This window comes from Protopterus annectens, chromosome 12.part0 (genome assembly GCF_019279795.1).
Source record: "Protopterus annectens isolate FY-2018-M chromosome 12.part0, PAN1.0, whole genome shotgun sequence".
In the NCBI taxonomy this organism is placed as follows: Eukaryota; Metazoa; Chordata; order Ceratodontiformes; family Protopteridae; genus Protopterus; species Protopterus annectens.
In genome coordinates, this window is record NC_056746.1 from 9,955,146 (window position 1) to 9,969,279 (window position 14,134).

Genomic DNA, 14,134 nt, shown 5'->3' on the forward strand with positions numbered 1-14,134 from the left:
TCACATTGTGGAACATTCAAATGTTCAATCATATGGTCTCAGACATATGAAAGTCAAACATTTGGATGTTCTATTATGTGAAGTAGACCCATATATATATATATATATATATATATATATATATATATATATATATATATATATATATATGGGTTACTGTTAGAAGATCAAACATGCAAAACATCGACAAATGGAAATCCATGTCCACATCATCGACATGTCAGTTCTGCGACAATTGTTCTGCGACAATGTAATTAGTCAGCCTTTAAATAGTCGACATGCACTGTCACACATAGGCATGCCTAAATTTGAAATTTTCGAGCTGTGAGAGAGAAAATACTGTGTCTCCGTAGTGTTCCTTAGCAGTATTCAACACTACTTTGGAGGATTGTATGTAAAGAAACAGAATGTCTGACACGGATTTACCTGGTCCGGGTACAATAGGAGACATATTTCAAGCAATAACATCTCAAAAGGGTAAACCAATGTTGCACTTTGATGGTTATTTGTATTACCTTGAACAGAGTAGAAATGAAAAGAGATACTGATGTTGCAAAGAGAAGTTAACCACCCGTTGTAAAGGTAGAGCGGTAACCAAAACAGTAAGTAGTGGTGACCAACTACTCAAATCCGCACCACATCAGCATAGTGGTGACTCGAGTGAGATAGAGAGATACAGGATGTGTGGTGATGTTAAACTTAGAGCACAGTTGAGCAGAGATATGCCATGTGTTTTACTTGAGGTCAGTTTAGCATCAACATCTTTAGACATGGTGCACAACGTACCATGGAGAAAAGCACTTCTGCAACGTATCACAAGAGTACGCCGCAAATATCACCTCACCCCTGGAAGTAGGGAATTGAATTTATTGAATGTAGATGTCAGCAGGTACAACCTAAAATTTATTTATTTATATTTATTTTATTTATTCCAGTTTGGTGACCGGGGAGGTCCACTGGGCTAAAAGCCCATTTTCAGTGGAGGCCCAGGGAGAAAAGCTCCATAATACAATGTTACATGACATAATAATCACACAATTACAAAAAGATAAATTGATTTACATACAAATTAAACATTGGATAATTATAGAAACAGTGCAGGAGAATGATAGGCAAATTGTATAGGAATGGGAGAAATTGTTAGTTACATTAGCAATATAAGACAAATATGGAAGGTATGAAGGTTAGCTAGGTGAGAAGGAAGAGGGGAGCTTGGCAGGTATAGAGTGAAGCGTGCAGTTACATTTTCGATGAGTATGCAGGTAGGAGAGGAGATGACTTTTGAAGGAGTGCAGGTTGTCACAGGTCCTCAGGGCAGAGGGAAGGGCGTTCCATTTTTTAGCAAGGGAAAAGGAGAGTAAAAGTTGACCGGCTGGGCGTTTGGGTTTGTGGATAGAGATGAGGTTTTGGTTAGAAGATCTAAGGGGTCTGGGGGGGTGTAAGGTTGGAGGATATTGGATAGTGCGGGGCAGAGGGTGGATTGAAAGATTAATTTGTGGGCTGAGACAATTTGGAAGTAGTCTAGTTGATTTGGGAGTTCAAGCCAATTTAGGGTTTGTAGGGATGTGCAGTGATGAGAGTGTGAAGTTGCCTTAGTGGCAAATTAGGAAATTTTATTGTAGCATACTTCCAGTTTAGAGGTTAAGGTAGAAGATAGATTTGTAAGCAGAGGGGCACCATATAGAAGAAATGGGAGGAGATATGTAGTGGCTAAGGTACGTCGGGTAGAGGGGGAGAGGAATTGACTATTTCTGTACAGTAGGCCGAGTTTTATATGGGTTTTCTTGATGTTAAGTTGTATATGGGTGTTGAATTTTAAGTGTTCATTGATTGTGACCCCTAGGAGCTTAGCGGAGGGAATGGTGTTAATGCTGGAGTTGTTAAGGCAAGAAATTTGAAATGAGTTTTTTTCAGTGGTGGAGAATTTTGAGTGGATGAAAAGAAGAATCTTTAGAAGTTTTGTTAGCATTAAGTGAGAGGTGATTTTGATGCATCCAATTTTCAGTGGTTGTGAAGGCGGTTTGAGTTAGAGATTGGAGTTCTTTAAGGCTGGGGGCAGAGCAGATCAAAGTAGAGTCATCTGCGTATTGGACAATTTTGGTATTGGGAATAGCTTTGTGGAAGCCATTAATGAAGATGTTAAATAGCAGTGGGCCAAGTATGGACCCTTGGGGAACTCCTGTGGGGGTAGGAAGGAAGCTGGAGGAGGCTTGGCCCCATTTCACGGCTTGGGACCTGTCAGAGAGGTAGCTGGAGAACCAGGATAGGGTTTTTGGGGAGATGTTAAGGTTGGATAGGTGGTTTAGTAGATGGGAGTGGGAGATGGTATCGAAAGCTTTGGATAGATCTAAGAGAACAGATGAAACTAAGTTACCAGAGTCTCAAGCTGAATTGACAGAGTGTAAGAAGGAGAGAAGGGCTATGTTAGTATTATGTCCAGAGCGGAAACCGTGTTGGGTAGGAGAGAGCAGCTGGTGTTTGATTATGAATTGCATGAGTTGCAGGTGGATGCATTTTTCGAGGATTTTTGATATAGGAGAGAGGATAGCTATGGAGCGGAAGTTAGAGAAGTTACAAGTTTTGCCACCTTTGTGGAGTGGGAGAATAAAGGCAGAGCGCCATAGTTTGGGTACATAAGATTCGAGAAGGGAATATGCTGAGAACAAAGTCCAATGGGGTGTACTCTTCTTTGTATATGGTACATTCATTGCAAAACGGATCGCTGATAGTAGCGGAAATACAGTGGTATATGCATTCAGTACTGTAAACAATTTGTATGATCTCAGTAAGGCTACTATTTGGATGATGGATGGGACATATTTCCATAGGGGTCTTACTTGTAGACAACTGTATAGTATTCACGGCCTATTAAAGCTAGGATTGTATAGTAAGGTAGTTTACAACTATCTTTGGAATGCGTTATTTACTCTACTGGCCAAGAATGGTTTTGTGAGAAATGTTAAATACATACTATGTGATTTTGAGATCGCAGCTCTGAAAAGTGTTCGCTTAAACTTTGATGATGTGCAGTTGAGGGGCTGTTTGTTTCACTTTGGCCAGAACGTATGGCGAAAGGTTCAGCAGGTCAGTTTGAGTTCACTGTACACTAGTATGCGATTTCAGCTATGTATTAAATCCTTGGTGGCATTGGTATTCCTGCTTGAGGATCAGGTTTTGGACACATTCAATAAGCTTAAAGAAAGGGTACAGACTTAATTAATTACTTCTCTGACTACTACATCTATGGTAGACTGCGGAAGTTTAGCACCTGTAATTCTGGTACTGTGTGCTTTCCCCCACTATTCCCGATAAAATTTTGGAATGTGTCTGAGTTAAACGAACTGTTCTTACCACGGACACAAAACTCGGTAGAAGCCTGGCACAAGCGATTGAAGTGTCTAGAAGGTGCGAGAGTGACCGATTTAGATGTAATCATGCGGGCTCTGTGTAGGGAGCAGGATCGTATAGCTGAGTTACGTGTTTGAATGGTTACTGGAGTACCTTCTTCTCCAAAGAAAAGGAGACTAATTGAGATACATGATAGATTCCAAATAATACTTTCTAATAGGGAAGAGTACATCCCGTTGGACTTTGTTCTCAGCATTGCCCATCTATTTAAAATGTAACTTACATGTGCATGCTGTTATAATGCACTACAGTTTAACTTGTCTATTATAACTGAATATTTACTTTTGTGTTCTGGATAAGCGGTGACTTTTCTGGTGAACAGCATTAAGTGTGATGGACTTACTTTGGTTGGGATTTCATATTTACATTGTGTGGTTATGATTTAGTACACGTATTGTGTGTCTGTTGGGGTATGTCAACCGTTTAATCCATATCAGCATTTAGGAGTTGTTGCTATATACACTGTCGGTGAAATGGGTGTTGAAGAGTTGCACATCGATGTTTTGATGTGTCGAAGAACTGATGTATCGATGATGTGGACCTGGTTCTGTTTGTCGATGTTTTGCACGTTCGATCTTTTAATGATAACCCATATAAATATATATATATATATATATATATATATATATATATATATATATATATATATATATATATATATATAAATATGGGTTCCTATCACATAGTCGAACTTGTACAAGTTTGAACCTTATATGGTCAAGACCATAAGTTCAAACCTGTACAAGTCCAAGCATTTCCACGGAAATCTCCGTAAGGGGAGGTTTCCGTTCTGTTGAATGAGGTGTGATCCCGGAGTTGGTATATTTAAGTAGCGGGGGGTGTGGGGTGCAAGGATGCTTCCCCTCTTCTTACAACACTTTATTTTGTTTTTCCTTCTTTTTTTTTTTTTTTTTTTTTTTTTTTATTCATAGTCGAAGTTTTGTAACATCGAACGGAATGGTTCATATTATACAGCTTGAATAAGTGTAAGGGTATGAATAGAAGAAGAAGAAGAAATAATACTTTTACAGAAAAACTCAAAACAGACCGGACATTATTATAAAACTCATCTAGTGTTTGTTTTTGAAAAAAATTAAATTGGAAGGTAAACAGATTATTGTCAACCACAACATAAAGCAATCAGAAATGCAGTCTAAAGAGGTGTATAGATTCCATATAAGATAAGGTAGTACAGCGACTAAAACAATTATAGCAGCGTTAGTATGACAAAACAAAGCGATCAACAGCAGTTCACCAAAATTAAACTCACTATAGTCACTCACAAGTTCATCATTGTGTTGCGGAACATAAGCAGTAGATGTTTGTGTTTGTCTGCAATAAAAAAGCAGAATCTTTTAAGCCAGAGTTTTCCTTGCTAAGAAAATTGAATTCTGCAACATGGTAAGCTGAGTTCTGTGAATTGCAACACAAAGTGGCAGGCTATGATGAACTGTAAACATGCATTACTTTTACAGTGTGTTGACTGATGCAACTTTCTAGAAAGCATATTATATAACTTTACAGAAGAGAACAGTTCATATAGTTTTTGTGGGGCAAGGCCAACTGTACCCCTATCCCCTCTCCTTTTGTTTTGGTCACACACAAAGGTCAGTCAGTCTCTTGGTAAGCAAAGAAAACATCTCCCCCTTCCAGCAAGGCTGTGTGACCTTGGAATGATAATAGGTAAGGGGGTTCTTGCAGTAAAAGGGGACTTTCTTACCAAGCAGAGGCACTTGTACAGATGAAACTACTGTGTTCTTATTACATGATGGTATATGCTGGCGAATCATTAATTTGTAAGCAGTTATGCACCTGTATGTGTAGTTTCATTTAGATTGCTATGAAATGACCTACCATGCTTCCATTCTAAGCTATTTATAACTACTCAAGAGTATCAGTATGAAAGTTTCTGTGGGCCACAATATGTCTGTATAGGATTTCTTTAAATATTATCAATAACCAGAAGACATATGCTAGTAGGACCCCCACTACTGTGCATTTTCAGTGAGAGTCATAATTATTCTGACTTAAAAAGCCAAGAGAATGAAGTTAACAAAATGGCTGCTTAATGTATTGAACACTTAGGTTTGCACTAAATGTAGTCCCAACGGGCTTTGGATGGCATCATTCCATGTTGCCAAGCTTCTAACGTGTTTGTACATAAGTTCTTTACAATCATTTAACCATTTTGTGCTTTTGCATTTGGGGGTATCCTAATCAGTCAGTCAGACCTCTCAACTGTACCTATTTTCAAAGAATGTTTCTATTTTCAGGCCTGATTTACCCCTGCATAGGATGTCCCTATTTTTAGGCTTGACATACCCTTTCACACAATTTTTGGATTCCCGTCATCAAATCTGATTTTTGAAGCTGTCTGGTACCCAGAAAACCACACTACGTGACCACCATACTACTGGCAACAATAATTTAAAGAACTAGGACACAGATGTTACATCTCCCTTTCCTGACACAGATGACCTTGTGTGGTAGAAGTTTGAGGTACAGTTCATTAAGTCTACAGATCTGATGTTGTATCTTTGATAATGTGCCAGTATTTTTCTATTATTTTTGTTGTCATTACTTAAACACGTGTTTCTGAGTAGCATCTCACATTCTTTCTAGAAGCAGGTAGAGCCATGTGCCATTTAGTATTCAAATTTTATACTAATTAGATGTCCACATTTTTAGCTGGATGTCCCTACTTTTCAAGGGCCTTTTTTCCTATTTTCAGTGTCTGCAGGTTGAGAGGTATATTTTTTTGTTTGTTTTTTTTTTAAGTCTGGCTACTTTCACGACCTCCAATATGATAAACAGAAATGCTTTATTCTCCTTTATGTAGCTTCAGAATGAAAACATTTTCTAACAGAAATTCAAACTCAGCACTTTTCCCAAAGCTGCTCAAAATTCTCTTGGCATAGTAACTATGGAATCTTGACGTCTGAGTCATAGAAACCGTATACTTTAATACTGTAGCAATAACACTATATCACTGTCAAAACTTAAGTCCTGATAAGTGCAAGGTATAGTGACTTTTGCAGCAGAGAAAGGACTAACCTCAGTTTTGTTAATTTAATCTTGAAACATCTATTATCTGGCAAGTTTCCTCAGCTGAAAAAAGGCAACCTAAGCACATTCAGTGTGGTGCAATGAGAAAAGTATGACTAGACCTCTCTCTATCGCTCTTTTGTTGTATGTTGCATGGTTATCTATGTGTCTGCTCATTTCCTTATAGTATTATCTGAGTGCCTGCCAACATATCTATTAGTTTTTCTATGTTATCTTTCTGCTTGTTTTTTCTTCCCCGAGTCTGCCAATTTTCCTAGTAGTCTGTCTCCTTGTCTGCATATCTCCACTTGTTTGTCTACCTCTCTGCCTGCCTGCTCCTCTCCTTATATGTCTATCTTTAGTTATTTTTGTTTTTATTAATATGTTTAGCTGTGTGTCATTAATCTGTTTATCTAGTTACCTATCTTGTTTGCTTGTTGTTCAGTTTGGCTCCCTGCCCAGACAGCATCAATCCATAAATGCCCACCTGGCTGGTTGTCTGTTCCTCTCTCTATATAAATGTGTTTATCTGCTTATACATACTACCGTTTGATAAGCCTGATAATTTTAGGAACCGTACACATTTTTTTCTGTTTGCATCAGCTGGAGAGTAAACTGTTTTTTGGCAAAATGAAATCCTAATGGAATATTTTGAAGTTTCTTTATTGTATGAGATTTTATAGCCCCTTACTGTATATTCGTTTGGAACATATCAGTCCATCTGATGTATTACCGCTTAGCAACGAGGCTGCTCTGAAACTACTTAAAGCTGCAGTTCAGCTGCACACATCTGTTGCTGTTGCTGTTTGGAACTTGCAAAGTTGCCATGTTATCTGACAATCGAGGAGGACTGGAAGAAAATGCTAATAAAAGCAAAGAGAACGGCTGGAGGATTTTACATCACAGTCACAATGTACAAGAACATTTAGGTCTGCTGGTAATAGGAGGTATAATTATGCACAAAGTATGGGGAAAGTACTGGATTGAAGGTGTACGTATGCAATATGTGTGCACCTTCAGAAAGTCATTATGCTTATTTTTATATATCTATAAATATGTATATAATACTAAACATATGTGTTTGCATAGCATAAACATGCATGTATGCAGAGAATATTTACAGTTATTCTCATAACAATGGGACAGATTCAAGAAGTAATGTACGAAATCTAACAGGATGATAAAAAAAATCTAACAGACCCTTTTAAATTCTTGATTATACTTAAAATGGTCAAAACAAATGCTTCAGTATCCAAAAATATGGCAAAACTAATCATTACAGATGTAAAATGAAAAAAAAAAATGATTTCTAAGAACCGGTAGTACACTTAATACTAAATTTCCATTTTTCTGTAAAGAATACCAGCTCCCCAAGTACTAAGATGCAACACTTAATACTAAGCATTAAGTCCCTTTTTAGGGCAACTTACAGAAAAAAAGATAGATACTTTCTCTACAAACTGTCAGGTACTGCATACAACTGGGCGAAAAAAGATTGGTTCTGACAATAAAAGAGCTCACCTTGGCTAAGTTTTATATCAGTTTGTGGAAAGGCTTCTGATGTGAACATATTCAGGAGAAGTACTGCTGCCAAATCCCATCTGATCGTCATACTGGGAGGAAGTTTTTTAAGTTAGTTCCTAGAACCTCAGGCTGTATCAGGACAGATCCTTTGCTTCTAAGCTATTTTCCTGGCTGCAGCCTAGAACAGCTGGTTGCTTCAGGACAGATCGTTTACTTCTAAACCGTGATCCCAGGTTACAGAAGTATATGTAGCATTTATTCATTGGGGAGGTTTCAAATTCTAGCAGCTTTAGGCTGATGGGGTAGGGCAAGCTTTGTGTGATGTCACACAGGGGCTGGAAAAGTCAGCACTGCATATAGCTTACCTTTAGTAAAAGTGTTCATTCATTTGACTCACAACTAGCAAGTAATACTCATTGTGCACATATTTTATGCTTGGTTCTGATAAACCTCAGTGTTACTGCATATACTCAGACTGCATGTGTGTTGAATGGATTGCTCTTTAGGAAGCCGTATAATGCAGATTTTTTTTTAAATAACTTCCCATTAAGAATGAGTTTCAAAGACTAATAACGTCAGAAGCTCCCTAAGTAGAATGCTTCTAATGAAACACTGTGAAACATATTTCACAAAACATACTATGCATACTGCCTTGGTTTCTTTGTTCCCTTTTAAGGATAACTTTTTTGCATCACATTTGATCAGGCGGGTTTATTCCTTAGACATAGCAGCCTTAGGCATAGGCCAACTAGGCAGCTGCCTAGGGCGCCAGTGTAGTAGGGGTAATTTTCCAATGTGTATTTGCTGTAGGAAGACCAGTATGGGGGCACCAGGTGGTGTGGTGGGGCCACCATGAAGCTCTTTTGCCTAGGGCACCAGTTGACCTAAGGCTGCTCCTGTCCTTAGTCTCAGACAGACGACAAAATGTTATACTGTCTTATAAGCTTTGAAGTAACAGAAACTACACCTCACTTAAAAATGACATCATCCATTTAAGTGCAACCTCTGCCTTCCTGCATTACATTTACCTTTCTTTATTCAGCCTTCAGTCCTTTCCACTGTAACTAGTCCCTGGCCTTTCTTAACCTCACATTATTACAACACCTCTTTAGAACAAACTTCTTTCTCTGGACTGCTGCTTCTTATTAGCAATTATTTCTCGAAGCTTGAAACAGGAATAGATTACTTTTTTTAAACATTACCACTGAAATCAGTGAGATAATGGAAGTGTGGGTGTAAGGAAGTCTCCATCAATGCTGCAAGGCTGCGTACATTGTGTGTATATTGTACCTAGTCAGCCACTGTAGCTAGATATCACGTGCATATAAATTACTGAACATGTGTGAAATTGGTGCCATTTTGTATAGTCATTCAGTGTGAGTACAAGCTTGAATGGAGATGCACATCTCAGTGTGTTTGAAGTAATGAGTCAGTCAGTAAGCATATGAAGTTCGAAGTATATGTTCCAGTTAGAGCTCCTGATGTGTTTATGTACAATAAATGACTTGAGCATATTCCGTGCCTCAGTGACTGAATACACGAGACATGCAACATGGTGTCAGAATGGGATCCGAAGTTGAAGCAGTTCGCAAACCATGAGGCATGCAGTTAGAAGTGGAGTAATATACAGGAGTTAACTCACAAACAGGTCGGCGGTTATTTGAAGGTAGTTAAATTTGTTTAAATGATTTTCAGTCACCAAACATGTGACGTAGTATTCAAAGTGTTCAAAATAATTTCTGAGTTATTCAAAATGCCCAAAATAGCACCGTAATGATTAAAGTGTTTGAAATAATCTACAAAGTGTTTAAAATGCATGAAAAGGTTAAAATGTCTGAATTTTTTCTCAATGTACGATTTTTTTCACAGTAACTAAGACTTTTTGAAGTGTCCAGAAAATGTCCCATCTTTATAATGTTTTCTAGGTATGGTCAACTATTTAGGAAATTTCATCCCAGGCTTAAATGAGTTTTCTGCCCATTACATGAGTTGACATGCAAAAATGTACACTGGTCCTGGCTGGAACAACAGCAATGAGCATTTGATATTCTGAAGAAGAAAACTGCCAGTCTACCTACACTGAGATTTATTTATTTATTGACATTTGTTTACCAGGAAAGTCAACTGAGCCAAGTGAGCCCATTTTCAGTGGAGGCCGGGGGAGAAAGGCTCCAGTAAAAAAGAATAATCCAAAGAAAATAAAGAATAATAAATACAAATGAAAAATGGAAATTACAATTGTGACACAATAGTAAAATATAAAAATATGCAAAAGTACTAAATATACAAAAGTAATGCACTATAAGCAGGTTACAATGTAAAAAAAAGTAATACAGAGGTAAATAAAACATTTTCAAGGGATTTTGATGTTAAACAGATGAATACCGTGGAGTATAAAGGCTGTGCTGAGAGGGAGTAAGTTAGGGTAAGGAAGGGAGATAGGTTGTAGAGGGAGGCACATGGTAGGGGGAAGTATAAAGTGAGAGAAAGAAGGGGTAGGTGGAGGAAAAGTAAGAAAATAGACAAAGAAAGGTAGGTAAGATAGAAGAATAAGAGAGAGAGGGTAAATGGAAGCTTGAGAAGGGCTAGAGGGGTAGAAGAAGTGAATAAGGATGAAAAGAAAACAGCAGGAGTTGGTATTGAAGGGTGACAATAGGCAGAGAAGTTTATGTTAAATTAGTTTAAGTGATGGGAGAGGTAGGTAATGTGCAGTTACATATCTAATTGGAGCTAAAATCGTTGTGCAGTGCACTTTTGAAGATAGAGGGGTTTGGCTGTAGGCGGATGGATGCAGGAAGGGTATTCCATATTTTGGAAATAGTCCAGGAGTATAGCAGTTGGCTGGCAGGACGTTTGGGTGTATGTGTTTGGAGAAGATATTGGTGTTCAGAGCGAAGAGGCTGAGCTGGATTGTAATGGCAGAATAGTGAACTGATGGCAGGGCAGTCGTGGGGTTTATGGATCAGTTTATAGATGGTTGTAAGCTGGTGGAGTAGTAGATACTGGGGAAGTTCCAGCCATTGTAGTTTTAAAGCGATACAATGATGAGTAGAGTGTCGACTGTTAGTGGCAAATTTAGCAATATTGTTATAACACTTTTCTAATTTAGACTTAAGAGATGATTACAGCTTAGTTAATAATGTAACTCAGTGAAGGCAAATGGTAAGATTGTGCTAGTGCTTGTTTAGAAGGGAGGGAGAGGAGTTTATTATGCCTGTAGAGTAATCCCAGTTTATGTGGGTTTAACTTATATTGTTATGAATATGAAGGTTGAATTTAAGGTTTTCATCAATAATAATTCCTAATAGCTTGGTATGGGTCACTATTTCAATTTTTGTGGAGTTAAGAAAGATTTAAAATATGGCTTTGATGATGGTAGAATTTCTACTAGGTGTGAAAATTATAAGTTTGGTTTTGTTGGGATTTAGAGATAGATGATTTTTGTGAAGCCAGATTTCTACAGTGGAAAAATCAGCTTGGGTGATTTGCTTAAGTGTGTTTGTGTTGGGAGCAATGCAGATAATAATGGAATCATATGCATACTGCACTAGGGAGCCCTGATTGATGGTTGGGTGGAGATTGTTAATGAAAATGTTAAACAGAAGAAGGCCTAAGACCAAATCTTGGGATACGCCTGTAGTGTTGTGGATGGGAGAGGAGATGGAGTTCTGCCATTTTACTGCATGTTCTCTGTTAGCGAGGTAGATTCTGAACCACTTAAGAGACTGGAGAGATAAGCCTATGTTAGAGAGCTAGGTGAGGAGGATAGGGTGAGAGACAGTACCAAATTCTTTTGAAAGGTCCAAGAAAAAGGATAACAAGTACACACACAGTAAAGTACAATGTCCCTTAAGAGCACACAGAGATCACAGTTAGTCTGGGGCTGGTTTCCCCTTTCTCTCCAGATCCCCAATAAGACTCCCCACTGGCACAGCTATAGGATCCAGATCTCAGCCTAGTGGTCAAGCTAAAATCTCCAGCACCCTCTCTGTCCAACCAGTGCTTTGTGTCCCTGCCCATGTAGCTGACACACATACACTTTAAGATTTGATTTATATGCAAACACACAGACACTCCTGGGGAAGGCTGGCACAGGTTCTCCAGCTATGCCCCCTTCTCTCCAGACTATAAGGTAGAAATCACTGCCACCAACCACTATTTATCAGCTAATAATAAGGCCCTTACCAAAGGGTGTCTGATATTACTGTGCAATATTATTATTATCCAATTAGTAAGTGTGATGAACAGCAAGACTATTGGAGTGGCTTTGTACAGTATCATCAAATACATGCAAGTGCTCTAGAGCTTAAATTATCTCTATACAAAACAGCCAGAGATGAAAGGTTTAAAATATTTATTATACAATGACCCCCATTAATATTCAAAAATTGCACGCTGATTGGTCAGCGTGCACGTTGTAAATCAGAGTTATAGTAATGGAAAAAGGTCCGGTCGCCCGGACTTTTTCCATTACTATAACTCTTTTTTTACAGCAACAGAGAACGCAAGATCTCCATTGCTTCACACTATCCCGCTATGTTAAAGGAGTTTAACATAGCGAGACAGCTTTAAAAAAAGCAATGGAGATTCTCCATTGCTTTTTTTAAAGCTGTCTCTCTATGTTAAACTCCTTTAACATAGTGAGACAGTTTGTAAAAAGCAACAGAGATCTTGCTTTCTCCGTTGCTTTTTTCAAAACTGTCTCGCTATGTTAAATGGGTTTAACATAGCGAGACAGCTTTAAAAAAAACAACGGAGATTTTCCGTTGCTTTTTGTAAAGCTGTCTCGCTATGTTAAACCCATTTAACATAGCGAAACAGTTTGTATAAAGCAACGGAGATCTTGCTTTCTCCGTTGCTTTTGCCCACAGCTCTGATGTACTGCATAGGCATATGCATGTGCAGTACATCAGAACTGCCACAGAATACCAGACAGCTGCGGAAGGGCAGCAAGGAGGCATTATACAATGCCATTATTTAAGAAAAGTAATTATTTTTTTTCTTAAATAATGTCATTGTATAACAATAACCACTTCTGGGTGTGGGTAATGCTGGATTTACCCACGGTTGGCTTTGTTTGGCCACTCGGGCTTCGCCCTCATGACCAAACCACACCAACCGTGGGTAAATCCAGCATTAACCACACCCAGGCATGGGTTATTGCTATAATAATAAATAATAAAAACACAAGACAATACTCATCAATTCAACACAATGACATGAGAGTTCAGAGATCACAGGAAAATGCTTAAAACAATATTTCAGGATAGTCTGACATAAATATAGAAAACAACTAGGCTAATCTGGTTAAATTCCTATCTTACTCTAAGAGAAATACTAAGTTCTAACTACTTACATACAGTGCAAGCAAGTGCTGGTGAGTTGTTGTCAGCTTCAGACAAAATCCAAAATGCTCAATCTTTCTCTCTGAGAAAGTCTTAAATTGATAATACCCAGTACTGCTGACTCATTTCATATTACATCATTTTTATTACGTCTCCTTTAGTTCCCAGGATAACAGAAATTCAAAATTTACATTTCTTTGTAAGCTATACCTGGCCAGGAAGCCACAACAATAAAATACACTTTTACATGTAAAATCTAACGATTATCTCTGTCTTAATAACAACAGAAAATAATTAGCCTAGACATCCTGTCTCCAAGCTTGAGATTAAACACAGTTGTAATTCTTTACTTAACAGCTTTCATCTAGCAGGATGCACTGTGGTAACATTTTTGAAGTTCAGCATATAACACAGTTTTCTTACATTTAGTTTTCTTACATTTGTAAAAACAAGCCAGTGGATTATATTAATATTTACAATGACATAGAATTATCTACAAAATTCTATCTAGCTAGGCTGGCAGCCTTCACAGAGCTGATACAATGTTTCCTGAATCTTGAGATGTTATGATGTTCACAAACCTGTAACTCTTTTTTGTGATACTTCAAAGTACAGCCTTGGTGCAGCATGTCTTCAAGAAGGCATACCCATTGCTTATGCATCATGAACTTTAACTCACACAGAGATGCATTATGCACAAATAGAGAAAGAACTTTTGGCAGTAGTGTTTGCATGTTCAAAGTTCAATGATTATATTTATGGCAGACCTAGCCAGAGACTGATCACCAACCACTAGTGACAATTTTGAAAAA

General features: G+C 38.0%; 1 protein-coding gene across 1 annotated transcript in view; it reads right to left on the minus strand.

Annotated features, from left to right (window-relative positions):
* Positions 1 to 8,198, minus strand: part of CLEC19A (C-type lectin domain containing 19A) — a 277,550-nt gene extending 269,352 nt beyond the window's left edge. The window contains exon 1 of the mRNA XM_044089047.1: positions 7,975 to 8,198. Within this exon, the coding sequence (XP_043944982.1) occupies positions 7,975 to 8,065 (91 nt within the window). The 5' untranslated portion in view covers positions 8,066 to 8,198. The remainder of the gene's footprint in view (positions 1 to 7,974) is intronic.
* Between the last annotated feature and the right edge of the window lie 5,936 nt (positions 8,199 to 14,134).